General features: G+C 41.0%; 1 protein-coding gene across 1 annotated transcript in view; it reads left to right on the top strand.

Annotated features, from left to right (window-relative positions):
* Positions 1 to 23,128, top strand: part of VAPB (VAMP associated protein B and C) — a 51,735-nt gene extending 28,607 nt beyond the window's left edge. Inside the window, exons 3-6 of the mRNA XM_084645602.1 lie at positions 13,741 to 13,844; positions 17,619 to 17,699; positions 19,513 to 19,686; positions 22,325 to 23,128. Coding sequence (XP_084501728.1) covers positions 13,741 to 13,844; positions 17,619 to 17,699; positions 19,513 to 19,686; positions 22,325 to 22,483 — 518 coding nt within the window. The 3' untranslated portion in view covers positions 22,484 to 23,128. The remainder of the gene's footprint in view (positions 1 to 13,740; positions 13,845 to 17,618; positions 17,700 to 19,512; positions 19,687 to 22,324) is intronic.
* Positions 23,129 to 23,586: the final 458 nt, after the last annotated feature.

The following is a 23,586-nucleotide window of genomic DNA, read 5'->3' as shown; positions in this document are numbered from 1 at the left end:
TTTTTATTATTTATTTATTTATTTATTTAATGATGGCGCATTTGCACTCCAGCCTCTTTCAAAAAGATCTGTGCACCCCTTTTGTTCATGGAAGTTTCCTTAAACCACAAAACCTGGAGGGGGACTGCACACACAAAGTAGCACAGTCACCCTGGGTCTGGTGGGCATAGGGCAATACGAACAGACCATGTAAGAGGGTCTGCATATTGAAGGGGGCTTCAAGAGAAGATTGAGGGAGGAGGCAAGTGATGTATAGATAGTGGGTTTCCAACAATTTTTGGGTAAGTGCACCAGGTACTGCTATATGTAGAACTGTTGTATTAGCCATGGAAGTAGCATGTTATGCTCTGGTACCACGTTGGGGTGGGTTGAGGGAAAGGATTCAAAACATCCTCAACCCTTGCTGAAAACCAGGTTCCCCTAAGTTGCATAGCAAGTTACCTGTGTTTTAGCCTGTTGGGAGAAGCCTGTGTAGAATTGACTGATGCTAGTCGCCATCTTGCCAAGTGTTGGTTTAGTTGCAATATGGGAACCAAACACCAAAGATGGCAAACCCATTTCCATCGTGCCTTAATACTTTAAATAGGGCCTAAACTGTGTGAACTGCATAAACTGCACTAAGTAAGGTCAGAGTGCAGTCAGGTGATTAATCATTGGAACAATTCACAAACAGTTATGGTGGATTCACTATCAATGGCCATTCATAAATCAAGAGTGGATGTTTTTCTAAAAGAGATGCTGTAGTTCAACAAGAATTATTTGGGGGAAGTTAGGTGGCCTATGTTATGCAGACGGTCCGACTAGATGATTAGTAATCCCTTCTGGCCTTAGAATCACTCTCTCATGTCTGGAACCTCCCATCTACACAGATCCAGTTTACAGGATCAGGGCCTGAAATACAAAGTTGTTTGAATCTTGCATTCTAGTTTTCATGATCATGCCTACATTAACTTCCCCCTCCCGCCATATTTTCCAAAATATGCAAATAGCGTAGTTTAATTCTCAAAACTCTTCATGGGCATGCTGTCTAACTGTCAAACACACAGCAGTTTAAAAAGCAGGATTTGATGTTTGTTCATAGATCAAGAGAAGCAACAAAATTTTAGGCACATCAAAAATACTTCTGCTTCTTGCAGCATGTTATTAGGGTTAGCACTTTTAACCTTCACCAAATTTTGATTTCATGAATACATAAGTAATTATTGTAACACTTGTAGTGAAGTGGCGGATGTACTGCTTGCTACCAGACACAACAAATTAGAGGTTGGGGGGAGAGTTGCGTATATGATTTACTTTGGTATAATTTTGCTTCTCAGCACTGATACATGTCAGTAGCCATGTCAAATAGCATATATTTAATTTGTTAAATGTGCAAAAAGAGCACTTTTAAAAAAAAATCCTCTATTAGTGTCCTAAATTTTAAGAAGTAAAAATAACGTTCTTTTTTGCTTTCTGAAGCAAGATATTTTCAGTTTTGTAATTTAAATCATATGTAAGGCATAAAACAGCACTTGGATTCTCCAAAACCTAATAAGAAAATATTAGAGTATAACGATTTGGATGGTAACTTCCAGCCAATAAAACTAATAGGGCTGTATGTACAATCTCTACTCCATCCTCCTGAGTTTCTGCTGACTAGGTTTAACGTGGCAATTTGGTTGCACTAGAGTGGCACTGCATTTCATTTTTTAAAAGATCATTGCAAAAGTCTAACTGCATAAAGATCTTGTCCAAGTTGTTGTTGTAGTTTATCAGAAAATTACTATCTGAAGCTAAAATTGGGGCTGTTGTATCTTCACGATGCTACCAGTTGTCTTGCATTAAAACGGTATAATACCGTTTGAAGTTTCTCATAGGAATGTAAGCTTATAAGTGGGTCACTTTCCGGTAAGAGGAGTCCAGTCATATTATCGGTATAATCTGCTTTACTTGAGCTAGCATGATAGCTCCCTTAACACACCTACAACGGCTGAAAATCAAGCTTTCCATTCTCCAACAGTGTGGCAAATATCCAACCTCTAGACATTGTTTTGAGAGTATTTCAGAGCACTATTTAAATACCAAATTTTTTTTAAAGCATTCCCATACCTATCAGCACACACTTAATGACAATTCCAGGCTTGTTGCCCAGATTTTCAAAAAAAGGCTGAGTACATAAATGTACATACAGTGTGTCTGATTATGGCAATTGAGTGCAAATGATCATCAGCAGCTATTTGCATAATGAGCTGATTGGCATTTGGTCTTAACTACTTTAAAAATTGGGCGTGTGTGTGTTTGAGTTGCTTCTTTGACAAAGACCTTCTTCCTTCTGGTTTTGTAGCTCCCTGGATTGTGCAATCTGTAAAAGATGCACATGAAGATAGTGGGGTTTATTTGCGGTTGCAGTCAAAATTTGAAAATTTCACAAGACGCTGATATGCGGCAAGGAGTGGGGGTTGGGGAGGCGCATCCAATCCATGGACAAACACCCTGGTGGAAAGCCCAGCACCTCAGTTCATCTTCTGGGAGGGCAGTGCTAGGATTCCATCTAGGATGCTGTCTGTGGACATCTTTAGGGGATTCTGTTTTTCTTATAGGCCTCTGGATAATAGGTACTTGATAACATTAGCCCTCCCCAAAGTCATCTAATTGGTGAAGAGAAGAGAGTATTCATTTCCTCCATCCCAGAGACTCCTGACTACTGCTCTGCTCTTCCATCAGCCTTGCAGTTGCTGCACAGAAGAGCCTTGTTTCTGTTTCTCTGTCCTCCTCCAGGACTCAAATTGGGCAGAGCAGCAACCTGTCACTTTGTTGAAGCTGCTGTCTTGATCTCCAGAGTCTCATCTTACTACTTTTTAAATTGAAAGACACTGATGATTGCAGAGGGAACCACAAGAATGTGAAACATATGTAACCGATGCAATCATGCCTGCCTGCATCTGCAGAGAGTCTGAAACAATAGCTCTGTAAGTATGAACAGCTTCATTTCCATGGGATTAACTGGGATTCCTACTGATAATTTAAAGTCTCTGATATCATCACATGGTTTGGGACCTGAGGCCCTATACCCATACTTATGCCTTAATCTGGCTGTGTTCAAGGGTATATTCAAACCCTCCTGAGGTGCCCAGCAGAGTATATGTTGTCATATTTCAGTATCTGCACAATCTGCTGTTATAAGTAGCTTCTCATTTTAACACATCAAGTGGGCAGAGATTAGGAAAGCTTTTTTTAAAAAAATAATAAAATAGGCACTATGTTTGCCCTTCTCCAGTCCTCTGGGACCTCATTGATCCGCCATGAGTTCTCGAAGATAATTTCTAAAAGTTTTGAGATTGCTTCAGTTCCCTTAACTACCTTAAGGTGAATTTCATCAGACCCTAATGACTTGAATTAAAAATTACTTAGATGTCAAATTTGTGCTTCAGCCTGATGAAATGCATCCTAGAATACTCAAGGAGCTAACTGAGGAGATATCTGAGCTATTAGTGATTATCTTCAAAAAGTCGTGGAAGACTGGAGAGATTTCAGAAGACTGGAAAATGGCACTATATTTGCCCATCTATAAAAAGGACAATAAGGACAAATTGGGGAATTACAGACCAGTCATCTTAACTTCTGTACCCGGAAAGATAATGGAGCAAATAATTAAGCAATCAATTTGCAAACATCTAGAAGATAAGGTGATAAGTGACAGTCAGCATGGATTGGTCCAAAAATATCATGTCAAACCAACCTGATGGCTTGTTACCCTGTCAAAGAAAGCTTTGTGGATGAGGGGAAGCGGTATAAATGATATAGCTTGACTTTAGTAAAGCTTTTGATACTGTCTTGCATGATCTTCTCGCAAACAAACAAATGAAATCCAACCTAGATGGAGTTACTATAAGGTGGGTGCAAAACTGGTTGGAAAACCGTTCCCAGAGAGTAGTTATCAGTGGTTCAGTCATGCTGGAAGGACATAACGAGTGGGGTCCCACAGGGGTCAGTTCTGGATCTGGTTCTGTTAATATCTTCATCAGTGATTTAGACAATGGCGTAGAGTACACTTACAAAGTTTGCGGACGATACCAAGCTGAGAGGGGTTGGAAGTGCTTTGGAGGTTAGGGTTAAAATTCAAAATGATCTAGGCAAACTGGAGAAATGGTCTGAAGTAAATAGGATGAAATTCAGCAAGAACAAGTGCAAAGTACTCCATTTTGGAAGGAACAATCAATTGCACACATACAAAATGGGAAATGACTGCCTAGGAAGGAGTACTGTGGAAAGGGATCTGGGGTCCTAGTGGACCACAAGCTAAATATGAAACACCATTCTGGGATGTATTAGCAGGAGTGTTGTAAGCAAGACATAAGTAATTTTTCCGCTCTGCTCTGCACTGATTAGGCCTCAATTGGAGTATTGTGTCCAGGTCCGCGTGCCACATTTCAGGAATCCAGAAAAGAACGACAAAAATGATTAAAGGTCTAGAAAACATGATCTATGAGGGAAGACTGAAAAAAATTGGGTTTGTTTAGTCTGGAAAACAGAAGACTGAGAGGGGACATATGTTTTCAAGTACATAAAAGGTTATTAGTAGGACAAGGAAGAAAAATTATTATTCTTAACCTCTGAGGATAGGACAAAAAGCAGTGGGCTTAAGTTGCAGCAAGGGAGGTTTAGGTTGGATGTTAAGAAAAACTTCCTGGCAGGGTGCTTAAGCACTGGAATAAATTGCCTAGGGAGGTTGTGGAATCTCCATCTCTGGAGATTTTTAAGAGCAGATTAGAGAAACACCTGTTGGGATGATCTAGATCAGTGATTCTCAAACTTTTGTACTGGTGACCCCTTTCACATAGCAAGCCTCTTATAAATGAAAAACACTTTTTATATATATTTAACACCATTATAAATGCTGGAGGCAAAGTGGGGTTTGGGGTGGAGGCTGACAGCTCGTGATTTCTCCCCCCCCCCCCATGTAATAACCTCACGACCCCCTGAGGGGTCCTGACCCCCAGTTTGAGAACCCCTGGTCTAGGTGATACTTAATCCTGCCATAAGTGCCAGGGACTGGACTAGGTGACCTCTCTCAGTCCCTTCCAGTCCTACAGTTCTCTGAATACATTATCTTATCTAAATATTCTTTAACCTGTTCTTTCCCTATTTTGGCTTGTATTCCTTCTCTCTGGTTAATATTATGTTGAGTATCTGGTCATTAAATCTTTTAGTGAAGACTGAAGCTTAACTAGTCACTAAACACCTCAGCATCCTTGATATCATCTGTTGTTAGCTCTCCTTCACTGCTATGTAGAGGACTTATATTTTCCCTTCATCTTTCTTCTGCTCCTAATGTATTTAAAGAGCCTCTTCTTAGAGTCTTTTATGCCCCTTGCTGGGTGTAACTCATTTTGTGCTTCAGCCTTTCTGATTTTGTTTGTTCATGCTTATGCTATTCTTTTGTACTCTTCCTTAGCAATTTGTCAATGTTTCCACTTTTTGTAGGATTTCTCTCTTGATTTTTCAGATCATTAAAAATTTCCTGATGGCGCCATATTAGCCTCTTACTACTATCTTTTCTTCATGTCAGGATAGCTTGCCATTATACCTTTCATATTGTCTCTTTGACAAACTGCCAGTTCTCCTGAACTTTTTTTCCCTCTCTTAAATTTTCTTCCCATGGGACCTTATCTACCAGTTCTCTCTGAATTTGCTAAAGTGTGCTTTTTTGTTTTGATGTCCTTTGTGCTTATTCTGCTGCTATCACTCCTTCCTTTCCTGGGAATCTTGAAATCTGTCATTTCATGATCACTTTCACCTGAATTGCCTTTTACCTTCAGATTCTCAATTAATTCCTCTCTGTTGGCAAGAATCAAGTCTAAAATGGCTGTCCCCTGGATATTTCTTCCACTTTCTGAAACAAAAAGTTGTCCCTAATGCATTCCTAGAACTTAGTGGAAATTTTGTGTTTTGCCCTATTAAGTCCCCCATTACTACCAGGTCTTGTGATCTGGGTATTTATCTGTCCTTGAAATGCCTCATCCACCTCCTCTTCCTAATTTGTGCAGATGATTTAAGCCAGAGAATTCCTGGTTAGCCCTTTCTTTCGTAGCATTTCACTGTGCACCTAATACTCTTGACTCTTGTCAAGTTCCTCTTATGCTGTGCAGAATTGATGTAATCTTGAAAGGCGGGTGTTGATGTAGATGATCCTACAAGCAAGGTGCTCCTGCAGTTCTCAAGTGCATCATAAACAGCCATTAAGTCTTAACCTCTGTTTCAAAATTCTAAATCTCTGCCTGCTGGCTCTCTGGATGAGAGGTCTTCTCCAGTGTCCTTCATAGTGAGACTGTGGCAGGTGGCTCACTGATATCGCCTGACAAGTGCTTGAGGCCACAACTATTATGCACTCAGCCCCTGGGACTCTTCACTGCTTCTTGGCCCTGTGACAGCATGTTTTTCTCCAGGGCCTCCTTGCCGGTTGCTGCCTCCTAACCTCCTCTTCCCTTTGGGGAAGAAAGAGGTTTGCTCTGACATGAGTAACCAGCATAAACTCATCTTGATGGTGTCTGCATTAACTTCTGCCAGTAATCCATGCAAGGAAAAGAGGTGAAGTGAGAGTTACTGTTTTTCCCTCCCCACCACTACTCCATAGCCCCCTGTCTGCACCAAAAGAGAGGTGAACACAGCATTAGAGGAGAAAAACAGTGCATGTGTTGTGAAACCAGTATTCCCTTCTGCAGTAACCCGGCACACGGAACCACCTGATCTGAATCCCCACCATTTTGTATTAGCAGAGGGAATGATTGCTTTCAAAATGCTTCAAGCAAATGTCTTACTCTGCTCCTCTGTCTACTGGTCTCCATGTGGCTATGCAGATCTCATGTGGCAGAATATTGAGAGTATTTTACAATGTTGATGTCAAATAGTGACTGTTCAGTTTTACAGACTGAGAGATCCATGCTCTAGCCTCCTTCTGTTATATATTTGGTATTAGAAATGTTGGAACTCGCATTAAATTCATTTTAGACTGAAGGCTCCCAAGTTTTCTGTTCAGTTTGAGTCTGGCTCCTCACAGTGTAAATAGAATGAATGAACTGATATGGGTAGGTATTTCGGGTTTACAGTCTGGCATATGCAAAGTTTGCTACATAATTCCTATCAGTATAATTTTCATGTATTGATCTGAAAGAACAAGTAGTAACAACACTTACACCATCAAACCTTCTCTAGCATCCTGCTGTTACGAAGCACTAAATTAAATTCAGAACAGCAATCTGTTTCGCGTTCAAAACAGATTCAACACTGTACCTTGGAAAATAATTACTTTTTAAATGAGCTTATAGCTGCACTCAACTAAGCAAACTGATATGAACCACAGGCCTGCAGAACTTTTTCAATAAATGGATATGTATTCAACTACCCAGTTAGTCCTCACCCACTATAGAGATTCGAGCGGCAGAGAAGACAACTGAGCAACAATGGAGGAAGTACTGATCTTAATTATCATGCTTCTTGTCTGTTACATATTGTGTAATATTGAAACACAAGTGCTGTCACAGTTCACATTTTCATTTTGACCAACTTTTTAAAGTAGTGTTTACAACTTCATTGCATCTCATCATCATTTTAAATTTTATATTTAGCACTTCATATAAGAACAGTCAATGTTTAGCTCCTTCTACCATTTTTAAAAGGCAAACAGTTGCTAATGGCAACAGACTCTGTGTGTTGTTTGTGTGTAAGAATGTGATGGCATAGCCTTAGTGTTTATTTTGTCCACTTAAGAAAACAAATTGGTTTGGCTGTTTTTACTCTGAAGTAAGTGACATCCTTGCACATAGCTTTCTTGTAACAAAACCTCTAGATATCCACATAAAGCTATATGCTGGATATATCAGTTGTAAACTGAAATTTCTTTCCTGTAGTTCATCTGATAAGCGGCTCATTACAGTTTTTTTAGCTGTGCTAGTAGATCGGACTACACTTAATTCTGGGACTCTGCATGAACTAAATGATGGGGTGGGGGGGACCTTTTGATCGTAAAATGTACCTTCTGAAATTTTACACTGGGTATCTTTAAGTCGGGTTAATAATTGTAATTGTGGCATTATGCAAGTTTAGTTTTGGATTCCAGTTTGTTAGCTTGGAGCTCTTTGCACCATCTAGTTACATGTGTTCATATTCAAACTTGGTTTTGCTTTTGAAATTGCATGTGGTATTTTAATTGACCAATGGGCTGCAATCAAAATGTAGTTGTTAGCAGTCTCTCTCCAAGATAATCTGACACACACAATGCAATTTGCAACAACAGAGGTCCCAGGTGACTGCTGTGATTAAAAATTGTTAGTAATTGAAGCACAGGGATTCCCCTCTGTTAATCACTCTATTAGAAGGGAATTTTCTCTTTAAAAAAAAAAAAAAAAAAAAAAAAAGCCAAAGATGACTCCTAAGTTCCTTTGCCCCCTAATCCTCACCACCTTCCAACTCACGGAAAGGTGACTTGGCAGGTAGTGACCTCTTCTTCCTGGATGGAACTAGCGGGAGTTGATCACATTCTTTCTGTGGGCCTCTTCTCAGAATGTGCTGCATGCATACAATACTTACTTCATAGTGTAGATCAGGCTTAAGGTCGACACAACGCAGTTTACGTCAACCTAGTTGTGCATGTGTCTACACTTAAACTGGTGTCCCACCACTGTAAGTAACCGTTACGCTGACATAGTAACACCATCTCCCCGAGCAGTGTACAGCCGCAGTTGAAATACTTAATTCAGTGCAGTGCATGTGTAAATACTGGGTTGCTTATGTCGACCTTGTCTTCCAGCAGTTGTCCTGCAGTGCCACACACTGACCACTCTGGTCATCACTGTGAACTCCAGTGCCCTGGGTCATGGAGACCAGAAGCCCCTCTCCCCTTTAAAGCCCTGCAAATTTTTGTAGTTTATTTTCCTGATTGCCCTACTTGACGAGCGAGCCTAGCAGGTCTCCATTGCTGAGTGAAACTCCCCAGCTGACCATACTGGCTGCACGCTCCAGACATGCTCCTGCCTGGAGTAGACAAGAGATACTGAATCTCTTGGGCTTGGGGTTGAAGGGGCTGTGCAGGCACAGCTCCTAGCTAGCCGTAGAAATGTAAACCTCTGCAAGCAGATTGCTCAGGGGATGCAGGAAAAGGGGTACAATAGGGACCAGCAGCAGTGCCACGTGAAAGCCAAGGGGCTACGGCAGGCATATCAGAAGGCCAAGGAAGCCAACAGTCGATCCAGTGCCAAGCCGCAGACTTGCCACTCTTACAAAGAGCTGCATGCTGTGCTGGGCAGAGACAGCACCTCCATCCCCCCACAGCATTGTGGATACCTCTGAGGAGCCCAAGTCACAGGCTCTTCCATGAACAACAAGGAGAAGGTGGTGGTGGATGAGGAAGAGGATGAATATGGGGGACAGATGACCGGGGAATCCAGCTGTGCGGCAAGCCAGGACCTGTTTTTGACTCCACTGTAGTCCAGTCAGTACCACCAGTTGAGCACAGGCAAGCCCGGGTCAGGGGAAGGAAACTCGGGTAAGCGTGTAGATAAACTTTTAATTACAGGGCTGGCATCCCCAAAGTAACAGGATGCATCTTCTGACTTTTCCTTAAATTTACTCGTTCTAGAAGAGGTAGTGATACAACCAATAGAGGTAGAGCTTCTGTCTGCTTTTCATTCCCCTCTAGTGTTAGGCGCAGGGGAGAGGATGTGGAACAGTTTGGTTATGTACACAGTGATGTCTCCTGAATCCTTTTGAGTGCTTTCGATGAAACTTTCACAGAGGTACCTGCAATTCTCTGCCAAAAGTTTCTCGGGAGATCTGCCTTATTTCCGTCTCCACGGTAGAACGCTTTCCCATGCCACTCAGCGATAACTTTAGCAGGCACCATTGCAATACACAGGCTAGCAACATATAGACCTAGGTGGCTTTGGGACACCAGCAGCAGCTATGCTTTCCCTGCATTTGTTACCTTCAGGAGTGAGATGTCGGATAAAATCACCACTACCTGTGGGAAATGGTGCCATTATTCAGTGTCATTGCCCCATGCTCAGTTTCATGCAGCTGAGCAATTCCTTCTTCATTTTGTCAACCCCAGGCAAACCCATGGCTGGCGCTGTGGCTAGCACCGTACACAAGCAAAAGCAGAGGTGAGAATGTAGTGCTTCACACTCTAGGGGAGCAAGGGGGAGTGAGTTCAGCATTTTAGGTTTCACTTTCTGTAATGAATACACTGACGGTAGCACCTCAGTGTGCTTTATCTGCAGCTACTGCCCCTGCGGCCTTTATGATTTCCCCCTCCATTCCCACAGAACACTCAAGCCAGATGAGGAGAAGAAAGAGGACTCAGGATTACATATTCAGTAAGATCCTTCAAGCCAATACTGCATCGGCCTGTGAGCACAGGCCCCGTGCTATGAACATGGCAGGCAGCTTGGAGAAGGAAAGAATAGAGAGGAGAGAGGCCCAGGAATCCCAGCAGGAAAAGGGGAGGGAGATGCATCAGGGCTCTTCAGACAGCAAACAGATGCTGTAGATTTTGTTGAACCTGCAGGTCCACCAATCCTGGGCTCGCTTCCCTCTGCAGCCCCTTGAGAACTTAGTATCGGGACCTCCCTACACCGCTCTCACAGCGTTCCACGTGGCATATGGGGGTTGCTGCACTACTCTTACCGCTCAACAGTGGGGAACATTAAAGACATTCACAGCTTCACATATACTGACCTGTGAAAGCTACAGTTGGTGTATATGTAGCTGAAATGGACATGAATGTTTAGTTTTTAATGTATTTGTTTTTAAATTGCATTTTTTGCACTTATTTGTTATAGAATAAAATTTTATTTGGAACATAATTCATCTTTATTAGTTCATAATGGATGCTGCTGAGTGCTCAGCCGTTCTGAAAGCAGTCAGTTTCCTGTTATTTCAGTGACACAATTCATAGGATCAGTCACAAACAAAATTACTAGATGCATTGACTGTTATATTCCTACATATATAGCAATCACTACACAATTCCTACCAGGCCACACAAGAGCAGGGCCAGATAGAGCATACAACACCACCACACATTACTCTGGCTCACTGTTAACATGGTTTTCCAAAAACTCCCTGAGCCATGTAGCTCCATGTTGAGCTCTTCTAATAGCCCTTGTGTCTGGCTGTTCAGATTCAGCAGACAGCTGCTCTGCCTGTTCCCTCTATCCCGGCAGAAACTTTCCCTTTTTACAGGACACAGCAGGCAGTTATAGGCATTGGGATACTTTTCTCACTGAGGTCCGATCTTGTGAGTAGGTAACACCAGCAATCCTTCAGATGACTAAAAGCACATTCAACTGTTGTTCTGCACCTGCTGAGCCAGTAGTCAAATTGTTTCTTGGTGCTGTCAAGGTGGCCAGTGTACAGCTTCATGAGCCAGGGAGCAAGGGGTAAACTGGGTCTCCCCCAGGATCACTACTGGCATTCTAACATTAACAATGGTAATCTGCCTGTCAGAAAGTCCATGCTTGTAGCTTTCTGAACAGTCCTATGTTCTTAAATATGTGAGTGTCATGCACCTTCGCAGACCAGCCCCATTGATGTCAGTGAAAGAATCCCCGGTGATCCTCCAATGCTTGTATAACCACAGAAAAGTAGCCCTTTCTGTTATATACTCAGTGGTAAGGTGGTCTGGTGCCAAAACAGGGATATGAGTGCCATCTGTTGCTCCACCAGAGTTTAGGAACCCCATTGCTGTAAAGCCATCCCCTTTGTCCTACACATTGCTGAGAGTCGCAGTCCTGCGTAGCAGAAGGCAATTAATGGCCTGCATGCTTGCATGACAGTGACCCCCACAGTGGATTTCCTGGTTCCAAATTGATTTCTGACTGACTGGTAGCAATCTGGCATTGCAAGTTTCCAGAGTCGGATTGCCACTCACTTCTCCAGTGTCAGTTCAGCTCTCATTTTGTTGTGTCTGCGCTGGAGGACTGGGGCAAGCTCAGCGCACAGATCCAGGAATGTGGTCCTGTGCATCTGAAAGTTCTGCAGTCACTGCTCATCATCCCAAACATGCATTACAATGCGATTCCGCTAGTCGGTGCTTGTTTCTGGGGCCAGAAGGCGTGCTCTCCAATCAGCTGCTGCATGAATACCACCAGCAACCTTGAATTGGTTCTTGCCATGTCCCACAGCAATCTGTCCTCCAAGGAATCGTTATGTTCCCCACTCATTCAGTTCTTGCAGCTCTGCAAATACTGCAGGATTGGGTGCCCTGTGCTTGCAACGCTCATGACAGCTTGTGCAGGCTCTGCACTTCTGTCAGAGATGGCAAACAGCAAGGAGGGGCATGCGGGTTTGTGGGATTTTGAAAAAAGGCATGAAAATTATGGGATACAGATACTATTATTGGATGGAGACAGTTGAAAACTGGGAAGTTGACCCCATGCATCCCTGCCTGACTTGTTTCTGCCCCATCATGCATTGCCAAAACTTCCCAAGTCAGTGCACTGGACGGTGGCAAGTTGCACAGTGGCCTACCTATGGTAGCAACACTCTGCATCAACACAAACACTCCTAGTGAGTATGCACATTGCCAACACAAGGACCCATGTATGCATGCTCACAAGCAATGTACTAACTGTGGTGGCTGTTTGCTGATGTAACTTGAGTTAACGTATGTTTGTAGTGTAGACATAGCCTTGTTCTTGTCATTGGCCCCTCAGCCCTTTGAAAGACACACCCTACAGTGGTGGGTGCTGTTGCAAGAGCCTAGAGATATGACGTACCATAAATTAAAAGAGTGGAGCGCTTAATGTGATGAGTATTCTGCTTTCACGTTGCTCCTAGGTTCGTGGAGCCATGATGCCTGAAAAATAGTTTGGGCACCTATTGCCTTACTTCCTGGGAGCTGATTATAAAAGATTAAGAACAAAGGGCTTTTTTATATGTGCACAAAGAAATGTATCTTAAGTCATAGCTGCAGCTGGGAAAACATCTGTCATAAATCTTAATTAGCAAGGCAGAATGTGTGCACTGAATTACTCAAGCAGATTAAAATTTTAATGCAAGGGGGAGGATGGGACATTTCAAAGTAGATATGGTCCTCATTCTCCACAGTCAATTCTCAAATACATTATATTAATTTCAGCATTATAATGTCATTCTCACTGCACTTATTACAAAGTTGATTAAGCCTTTCTGTAGTTTTAAGGAAGATTGTGCTACAAATTACAACAAATTAAAATTGTATGTAACATTTTCAATGTGAAAAATCTCTGCTGTAAAATAGCACCCTGAGACTTCTAAGCATTCCAAAGAGAACTTGCATCTTTAAACTTTAATCTCAATCTCTAAAACATCCTTATGTCTTTGTGTGGCTCTGTGCAGTTTTCTTTCAGACCCATCAGCAATACTGTGTGAGTAATCAGAATGCACAGTAGTTACTGTATTTTAGATGCCCTTTTCCACATCTTTCCCCATCCCATATATAAAACTTACATTCTCCTGCTGTGTACAAGTTACTATCCTTTCTTCTGGGGTTTTGTACAGAAAGTTGCTGATTCTTAAATCTAAATTTTTGTTTGAAGAGTCTGAACTTTCACAAATTGATTTAAATTTTGAATTCAGAATCTCAGCCAGATCTATGCAATGTGTTTCGGCATAAGGGCATGCAACTTAGAATCCAGTTTAACCTTGCATATTTCTTATCAAGACACCATATAGTCATGGGGAATCATTAGTGATTCTAATGTAACTTTTTTTTTTTTCTTGCAGTGATGCTACAACCTTTCGATTACGACCCTAACGAGAAAAGTAAACACAAGTTTATGGTACAATCTATGTTTGCTCCAGCTGATACTTCAGATATGGAAGCAGTAGTAAGTATTGAAATTAATTTATAGAGACAGTGTCATTTATTTGTATAATTTTATAAAGAGAGAACATCTTAAAGAGGAACACAATCAGATTTTTCTAGCACTGCTTGTAGATTGACTTAATGAACTTCATGGTTTTCCTGATAACTCCAAAGGGCGATGGCATCTACTCTCACCCCCAAGTTTCTGGTACCAGAAGTCTCAGCATTGCAGAATTGGATAGCTGCACTATGGGGAGAGTTGCCTTTACCATCTGTTTCTGAGGGCTGCTTTGTCAGTGTTAGGACACCAGGCTGGGTCCAAATTTTAAAAAGGGCTACAAGGCTAATGGTCTGATTTTTGTTTTGCTTTTCCTGTGCTCTGTGAAACATTTTCCCTCAATCTGGAGTCTCTCAATCCTCCTGAATGTACAGTAGGACTTTCGTAGACCAGCCTCCGCCTTTCCAGTGGGAACCAGGATCTTTTCTAGTATTGTAGAGTTTTCTTTATCCTTTCCCTTGTTTATTTGCCCATATGTGGTCCTTACCCCCAGAGATCTTACAGTACAGCATTAAATGGGCTATAAATGAGGAACACAGAGGTAGGTAGAGGCTGGGGTGAGGAAGGACAAAAGATATAGCAATAAGCTTGTTGGCTACTTTAAGCAAGCAGCACTGACCGTTAAACACTCACCGGTATTCTTGTTTCTCCACTGATGGCACTTCCTGTTGAACCATTCTCCATCCTTACTTTTATTACTTTACTAAACATTTGACACAGGTGAAAACACTAAAAGTAGCCTTTGTACTTTTTGTTGAAAACATTTCCTTGTACAAACTCCTAGCTATTTAACATCATTTTTGTGCAATGTACTTTTTCACTATCCACCTGCTTTTAAACTCTTGGACACTTAAATTTAGCTTATATTTCATACAAACTCACCTAAGAAAAATGCATCTGAAGCGACAGCAGATTTAAACTAATCCCACTCATGACCGCAAGTCTCTCCCTTTCTTTAAGAAAAGAGGGATTTTTGTAAATGTCTCCTGAGTTGAGCCTTCTTTTAAAAAAAAAAAAAAAAAAAAAAGACATAGTAAACTGTTAAAAATAAAAAAAACCCAAAAGGTACTTACTGATTCTCTTTGCATGCAATGGTGGTTTTTGATAAGCTAAATGAGAGCATGCTAATTGTAATAGGCTTTTTGTAGTGGTTCCATTGAAGAGAATTACTCCCTTTAATATATTTGAGAAACTCTCTTTTCCCGTCCTTTGTTTCTATGAGGGTATGGTGACTTTGCTGTGCAGACAGGCTAGCCCTTTTGCCAAGTAGAAATCACATAGTAGAACAGAACAAATTTGTGCACAGTTCTATGAAGATAACTAGGTTGGTCTTAGTCTTTATTAGACTGGCCAGAAAACCGTACAAATGACTTACTGTCACATAATCTTACTCTTGTCTGCAATGTTAACTCTCTTGGATGGTTTCACAGGCTCTGAACCTTTAGGAACTCCAGAACTCACCTTTCCAAAGGAAGTTATTGAAGCCCCTTGGTTTAGCCCATTTTAGAAAGAGGCTAGATGAAACAATAGCCACTACCTGGTTAGAAACATTCCTGCATTGGCAGAGATTTACCAATCAATCAAATAGAGATTGAAAGAAGAGCTAAGTTTGATTTTTATGCACTACTTTATGTCCTCAGAAATGTATCTCCACACCATGGAGCCTATAGGGGTGTTTAAATTTTCCAGAGCTCTCTAGGCCAACGTAACTTTTTCTTCCTGCAGTACTCACTCAGTCCTTCAGTATGTTTCCACAATACAGATATCTTCCTATTCTGGATAAACAGATGTGACAGATTTCAAGAGTCCTCTAAAGCTTTCAACACTTCATAGCCAGCCAACAAGCTCAAAAGAGAATCCTGATTTCAGCAACAGAAAAGTGAAAGAACAGTTCAGCTATTTACCTGGGTCAAATCCTTAATCAGACTGTATGAGGGTGAGCCACAATCTGCAGAGTGTTGAGATGTGCTGATTATCTAAAATATCTCACTAACAAAAATACATTCAGGGAGAAGAGAAGTGTATGAACACTCCACACACACAATTGTGGACCTTTCTAGCTAGAAAGCATTCCTGTGAGCCAGCCACTTCAGTTATGGGTTATTGTTTATATCCGGCAAAAACTTCTGATTTGTAACACTGAACATAAATGTTGCAGAAGTGTATTGTTAGTCTGCTTAGATGGTATAACTCCTCCTTTGGGGATAAGGGCTGTAACACTTATGCAGCACTGAGTACACTGGACTTCAGCAGGTAACTAACAACTACATATGAACATCAGTGGTTTGAGCATTGGCCTACTAAACCCAGGGTTGTGAGTTCAGTCCTTGAGGTGGGCCTGGCCCTTGAGGTGGGGATTGGTCTTGCTTTGAGCAGGGGTTTGGACTAGATGACCTCCTGAGGTCCCTTCCGACCCTGATATTCTATATGTGACTGAGTTCATTTACCAGAGCGGCGGTGTCTCTTGCTGGCTGTCTCGGGGATTAGTTCTCAACCCACGTGCCCTCTCCTGGTGCCTTCTCTGCCTGTAGACCTGTCTCAGCCCGGGAACCACAGCATCCTTTTCATGACTCTACCTTCCAGCCATGTCACTATCTGTGTTTTTTCCCCCCTTCCTGGGAGGGGAAGAATCTCCCAGTTCTATAGTGCAGTCATTTCCCCAGTGGCAAGTGTGGGGGACCCGGGCCCAAGCACTACTCTGGGTTCTGACCCATGGATCCTGTGGGATAGCACCCTCCTGCTGCCTCTCCTTAACTTCTCTGCCAGAGCTGCTTCAATTCTCTGGGCCACTTCCCTGGGGCTCCAGCACCTTCTTTGCCCTCTTCTCAGGGCTTCCAGCCAGGAGCTACCTCTTTGCTTCCCCCGTCCCTGCCAGCAACTGCTCTGTATAATGTGCTACTTTCCTGCAGCCAGCTAGGAACACAGTCCTCTCTCCTCAGGCTCCCTGCAGCAGCTGACTGCCTCGTGCCCTGCAGCTCCTTTTATGTAAGCCTGCTGGGCCCTGATTGGCTGCTCCATGCAGCCTCTCAACAATTGGCTGCTCCCTGCACAGCCTCCCTAGGTTGCTTTTAACTCCTTCCTTTCCGGTGTGGGGTGAACACCCCCATCACATGAAATTGAATTTACCAATTAACGATGGAAAACCGGTTCTTATTTTAATACCTAATGGACACAGTTCTAGAAGGGATTTGAACACCCCATTTGAAATAAACTAGAAAACAAATCACTGATATTGTTAAGATTGTTGTTCAGACCGTACATTTATAAGAATGCTAACATTCATGAATTTGATTTAGTTTTGTTTTTAGTAACTTCACCTTTCTTTTGAGCTTCTCCTTGCATCTCATGTACTTGATCTAGACTGTAGATATCCCTGAGAAGCGTTTGTGCATCTGACCCCCTAGAGCAAATTAGTTTTACAGGTAGTTTTCATTTTTTTACAAATTCTCAATATAAATGTCTGAATGCCACGAATTCTTACAGCACATCTAGAGAGTCAGATTTTGTACCTTCCTATCCCTTACAGGATAGTTTTAACAAGTATACCTTAAGAATTATATGCTTGGCGGAGTGGAAGTAAAACACTTGTTGTTGTTGTTGAAAGCCTTGATCTGATAAACACCCAGTACTTTTAAACCAAGCATTTTTTCCTGAACCAGGCAGCGCAACAAGGAATTGAATTACATTACCTTTTCCATAAGCCTTATTGTGACCGGATTATAATTTTTAAATTTTTAGTGGAAAGAAGCAAAGCCAGAAGAACTCATGGATTCTAAACTTAGATGTGTGTTTGAGCTACCAGCAGAAAATGATAAACCTGTGAGTATTTTCAATAATGTGGTGGGCGATTTAACTTAATACCACAGCTAGAACATATAAAAATGCATGTTCATACAGACCAACCCTATAACATCCCCTTTAGGGGGAAAAAAACACACTAATTAGAATATCCATGCTACTTAATCCAGCTGGAGCTTAATTTGCACAACAGAAGTGCAGCAAAACTACTGCAATTATTTCTCAGTGAATTTGGGGTTTGTCTTTGTTCCTTAATGAAAGATGGCATTAAAAAAAAATTCAGCCTCGTTGAAAGGTGCTGTTTGATATCACAGAAGTCCTCTGTTTATCCCCAGAGCAAATACAACACAAGCGTCAGCAGAACAAGCTTCCACTTGTTGCCTTTCCAGTTTACCACCTTCCTGATCTGATGGGGTTTCCTGAGAGTGAAACGGTGTTTTAAAAGTAGAAGGCTAGCAAGGGGTCAAGTACCAAGATAGCAACTGTGGCCTGAGATTCCTGCTGGTTAGGAGCTGAGCTGTGGTGTTTCTTGTTGGGGCAGAGAAGATACTGATTAATTCATGATGGAAATAAGTGTCCTCAAATGCAGAATTGATTAATTAAGATCTGCCTATTAATGTGTATCTAGTGCATTCACCCTCATGTATAGGAAGCACAAGAGCAGACTGCATTCAAGCTAGTGCAAATACAATTATGTATTTGTAACAAGCCCTACAAGCCCAAGAAGCCTTCTGTGATCTTTTATACCTCTTTCTATGCATCTGTGGACCAGACTTGTAATACTGTGCATCTGCAAACCCCACATTGTGCACATTCACTCTGGGATTTATATTCACATGTGTCAGGCCAATGCACTTTTGTATGCACACTCTTTGGGAGGTGGGGGAAATATGGACCTGTATCTGTGTGAAACTTGCAACCTCATATGTCTGAACATAATTCCTGAAGTTGCAGTTTTGGTTTTTCTTTAAAAATTCATTAGGACAAAAATAGACCGTAAGTAGCAACAAGATCCTATTCTTTATTCTTATAACCTTTATTCCTTGTCACAAGGCTTTTACCAGTACTTGTGCTTTTCACAAGGGCTTGGCTCTATGTGCCTAAGTACAGAATATGCAAGAAGTTCAAAGGGAAGGGTTTGGGAAGAAATCCCTGAGCTCCTTCTGTCCAGGCTCGTATTTGGAATGGCGAATAGGGAATTGTTTCTCCACATACATCCTTACTACAAATGAGTGTTTAAAATATCAACTCCTGTTCTCTAAACTAGTTTGAAGGGTGGCTCCCCCTTCTCTACCCTCCTATACTTCTGTAGTATAGAAGTGGTGGCCAGCTGAGGGCAGTGAGGGTGTTCAGATGTACTGCAAGGTCAAGAGGTGGCTTCCTGGCAATGGGCCAGGTGCAGCTTGGGCAAAGATACTGTCTCAGCATGTATAGGAAGCAACTATTTGCCATTCTGTGCTCTCCATGCTTCCCTCCTGCTCAGACTCATGGTGGCACTAATGCCCCCAAACAGTTTCTGTTAGTGTATTGGGGCAGTGGGGGAGGGAGAGCAAACAGCAAATCAAAACGTGTGTCCCCCAACCCCTGTCCCGTCATTGAGAGGCAGAGTCCTGGTCTAGGAATCTCCCTGTCTGTGATTTGCTGCTGCTCTGACTTTTGCCCTAAACCAGAAAGTGGAAATAAAGGCTGCAAAAAGAAAGTTTAAGATTTTTTTTTTTTTAAGATAGGCACAGTTCAGGAATGCAGAGTAGTTATCTAATAGTCCTCTCAATATAAGGTGTGGTTTTTTCTTTTTTTAATAATCACCCTAAGATCACTGTCCTTTTTTTGACAGCATGATGTAGAAATAAATAAAATTCTATCCACAACTGCAAAGACAGAATCCTCTGTAATGTCTAAATCAATAAGTTCTTCCTTGGATGACACTGAAGTTAAGAAAGTAATGGAAGAATATAAGAGGCTTCAAGTAGAAGTTCAGAGGTTACGGGAGGAGAATAAACAGTTTAAGGTAAAGATTTTTCTTTTGAGTTCTGCCCATTTGAGTTTGAAGCCCTCTTTGTGGGTGGGAGTGGTTGGCATGGGCCATGGTACTTAAGCATTAGTTACACATGTAAGGAAAACACACATTCTTATCTGCAGATTTAGTTTTTGCCATCAAAATGAAGTGCATAAATCCATGCACTCTTGGGGCATGGGCTGAAGTCTGAAGCATACAGCCTGGCAAAGCGAAATGACAGTGACCCAAAATGATTCATTCTCTCCTCCCCTCTTGTTTTGTAGAATGAATTTAGGGCAGAATTTTCAAAAGCAGTCAGCATTGGGCAAAGTCTGCTCCCATCTACATCAGTTGGGAGTTTGACCACTGAGTTCAGCAGGGGCAGAGTCAGGCCAATACTGAGCACTTTTGGAAATCCCACTCATAATGTCCAAAGCTATTAAAATGCATACTCTAAACTGTTAGCCAGAGTGCAAGAGGACCATTGGTTCGTGCCTTAACCAGCCCAGCAGTATGAAAGCTCAGTATATAAGAACCACTTGTCACTGTTTTGAAGTACTCTTTTTAAATCCGTTTTTAATTGCTCTCTAGATCTAGGCCTAGAAGTAGCTATAAAGCTGAAAATAGTAATATGGGACACAGTCACATTGAAAGAGATTGTATGTTCATCCTTCTTTTAGTAGTGGTTTAAGTGTGAAATAAATCTTTACCATTTAAAAATCTGTTTTGTTTTTCCTCCATTTTTATGTCTCTTAAAGCATGCTAGGTGCTGGCTTAGTTTCTCATTATGTCCTCACTTTGCTGGTGTCTCACAAGATGATTGTCTGAAATGCCATATGATTTTCAAAAATCTTTCTTAAATACGTTTCTCATGGCACTTAAGTTTAAGTGTGCTTCTTATTATGGAGTTTTCATACTGTTGTGCTGAGCCTTTCTTTTAAGTTATTACAATTATAAGGGGAAAGCTCGTTCTGATTTTTTGCTTTCACCAAAGACCCATGAAGAATAACTTAAAAGATTGAAGCCAAAATTGGAGGATACTGTGCAGTGTGGCACGACAGAGTTACATGGATCAGAACTTGGTTTGTTCATTTTTTTTCCTTTGTGGATCTGGACTGTCCACATGTAGCAGTAAAGCAATATTCTTCAGTACAGCATATTGAAGGCTCACAGCATAAATGGTCTCTGCAAATATTTGCTAAAGTGTTCTGTTAAAATCTTGTAGAGATTGAAACCTTAGTACATATTCTCAGTCCTTGTGTCCACCAGCCTTCATGATAGTTTTCTCTCTCCATTTTCTTTTTTTAAGGTGAATGTAGATCCATATTGTCAATTACAGGACTCTAGTATTAGGCCTGCCTTCAGAAAATCCCTTCATAAATGTCTGTTTTTGCAGCAGTACAGCAACAGTTATTGGTACCTCAGTATAACAGATTAGACTATGTACCAGATCTTCCAACATAGATACACAACTGTTTGCAGAGCAGCTCCTACTTAGCCTAATTGTGCATGCAAATTGGGTGTCTAACTTGTCTGAGAATCTGGCCTTCAGCGCCTAAGACATGAACTATAAAACCTCTTAACTGTCTGTGACCTGCTTCATTTGGCAAATATTAAGTGGTATAAAGACTCTAGTTTTTTGTTGTTGTTGTTTTTAAAACACAGCTGTAATGAGCAGTGCTGTAGACTGAACATCCTGTTGGAATGAGCAATTGCAAAAAACACAAGTCAAAAGTAAGGAAGTGTCCAACTTGCCCTGTGAATTTTTGAAGTTTTAGTAATTTTATTACAATTTAAAAAAAAAATTCCTTTTGGAAGAATAGCTTAATTTTATTTGCCCAAACTTGAGTCTGTTACTTCCATGTTGCAACTATTTGACATGCCTTTTTTAATTCCATGATTAGTGTTAGGCTGTAGTTGAATGTCTCTAACACCAGCCCTCTGATACTTGAATGGTATGGGCACAAAGGGCTCACTTTATCCACCCCTGAATACAGTCGTTCTGACGTGGTTCACGGCCTGCAGCACTACTACGCAACTGTTTAGGTCAGGAAGTAATGAATACTGTATCCAATTAAAATTAAAGCTCCTCCATCAGCAGTTGTAATATAGGTATCTCATCCAATCACTAACCTGACTCTTCTTCAATTGAGAGCACTGATAGGATTGAAGGACAACGTGTGCCAGTAATTCTCAGTAGTGTCAGTGAGATGTCATTTAATATTAGCATGGAAATACTTAGCTCAAGTACCTGAGAAAAATTGCTACTTTATAATTCAAGGTTATTCCATTGGTGATTGGCATCTTCATAAGTGCAAGATAGTGTTCAAATTTGCAAATTTGCACAGCTTACTTGTGTGCATAGTACTGAAAATCAGGCCCTCGAAGTTGCTGTCCCCCTGTCCATATTTATTTATTTATTTGTGGGACACTTCTTGAATAAATTTTTTTTGTTTTTTTATCCTCATTCAAATGAACTGGTAGGACTAGAATGGAGACGAGTTGTCATACTTCTGCATCAAAATTGTGTGCCTTTCCAAAGAAACTCACCTAATAGGCTTAGTTAACAATAGGGTCTTGGGGTGTGGTGGTTTTTTTTAAATACAGCTTTTTTTTGGTCAAAACTAATCATTAGGGTTCCTTCCTGTAGGAAGAAGATGGTCTGCGGATGAGAAGGGCTCCCCAGACAAACAACCCAATATCTGCATCTGCAACTGTTGTCAAGGAGGAAGGGCTCAGCACTAGACTACTTGCTCTGGTGGTTTTGTTCTTTATTGTTGGTGTAATTATAGGGAAAATAGCCTTGTAGAGGCAGCATGCTGAGGATTGTAAATTGGCTTGATGGTTCTGCCATATCATTGGATCAAATTTATTCATAACAATGTTTTAAAAAAATTAATGTATGACATCTCACAGGTCTTGCCTTTAAATTACCCCTGCACAACTATAACATAACGTAATCTTCTTGAAAGTTTAAAATGTACAATGAGTGAATGAATGATAAAGAATGTTCTTTATTAAGTGATGAGGAAAAAATCATGAGTTAACACTACAATGGCATACTGTCAATGTCACTTTAAACACTTAGCCCTTGGTACATGTTGCTGTCCCCCTGTCCATTTTAAAAAAAACAAACAAACAAAAAACAAATTATTCTTCCACTGCTGGAGCTGGCCCTTTTGGATGTTTGGAGCTGGGTTAGGCAGGAGGGGTTGATAACTTCTGTAAAATATGTTGATCCACCATTCTGCTCACAAAGTTAACAGTTTGTTAGTGTCTTCAACTCCGTGCAAATTAACAATTCATTGGCACTTACAGTTCTTTTCAGCTTCTCACTATTCATTTATGTGGCAGCGCTGAATGTGCTAGGCATCATTAAGAGGCATATATTGACTGGTATGACACTCATTTCGAATAAAGGTCAATGCCTTGTTCTCTTAAAGGGACCAAGCTATATTGCTGTTGGTTCATTTAGTTGAATTGAAATGTTATTCAGAGATGTTTAATGCATATTTAACTTATTTAATGTATTTCATCTCATGTTTCCTTATTGTCACATATTGACTAATCCTATGGTATAAAAAGGCACCTGTTCTAAAACCAGTGGATAGAACTAAAAAATTACTGCTGTAGTGATGCAAGATTTTTCTGCCCCCTCATGTTTTGGGCACTATGTAATTGTTAAAGTTTTGATCACTTAAACATTGGGGAAACAGCAGTCAGGAAACTGTTTTTGTATGTAAATAAATAGTCTATCTAGCAAAAAAATTAGTAGTAAACTAGTTCTATGCCGTAAAAAGACCAATCCTGTTTGACTATGTAGCATCTTAAAAAAAAAAAAAAAAAAAAAAAAAAATTAAATAAAGCCCAGACATTAAAGTTCATTTCGTTACTTTTGTCAAAGTCAATTAA

Source organism: Lepidochelys olivacea, assembly GCF_965140295.1.
Source record: "Lepidochelys olivacea isolate rLepOli2 genome assembly, chromosome: 13".
NCBI classification, from domain to species: Eukaryota; Metazoa; Chordata; order Testudines; family Cheloniidae; genus Lepidochelys; species Lepidochelys olivacea.
The sequence above is the reverse complement of the archived record's forward strand: the minus strand, read 5'-3'. Positions and strand labels throughout refer to the sequence as shown.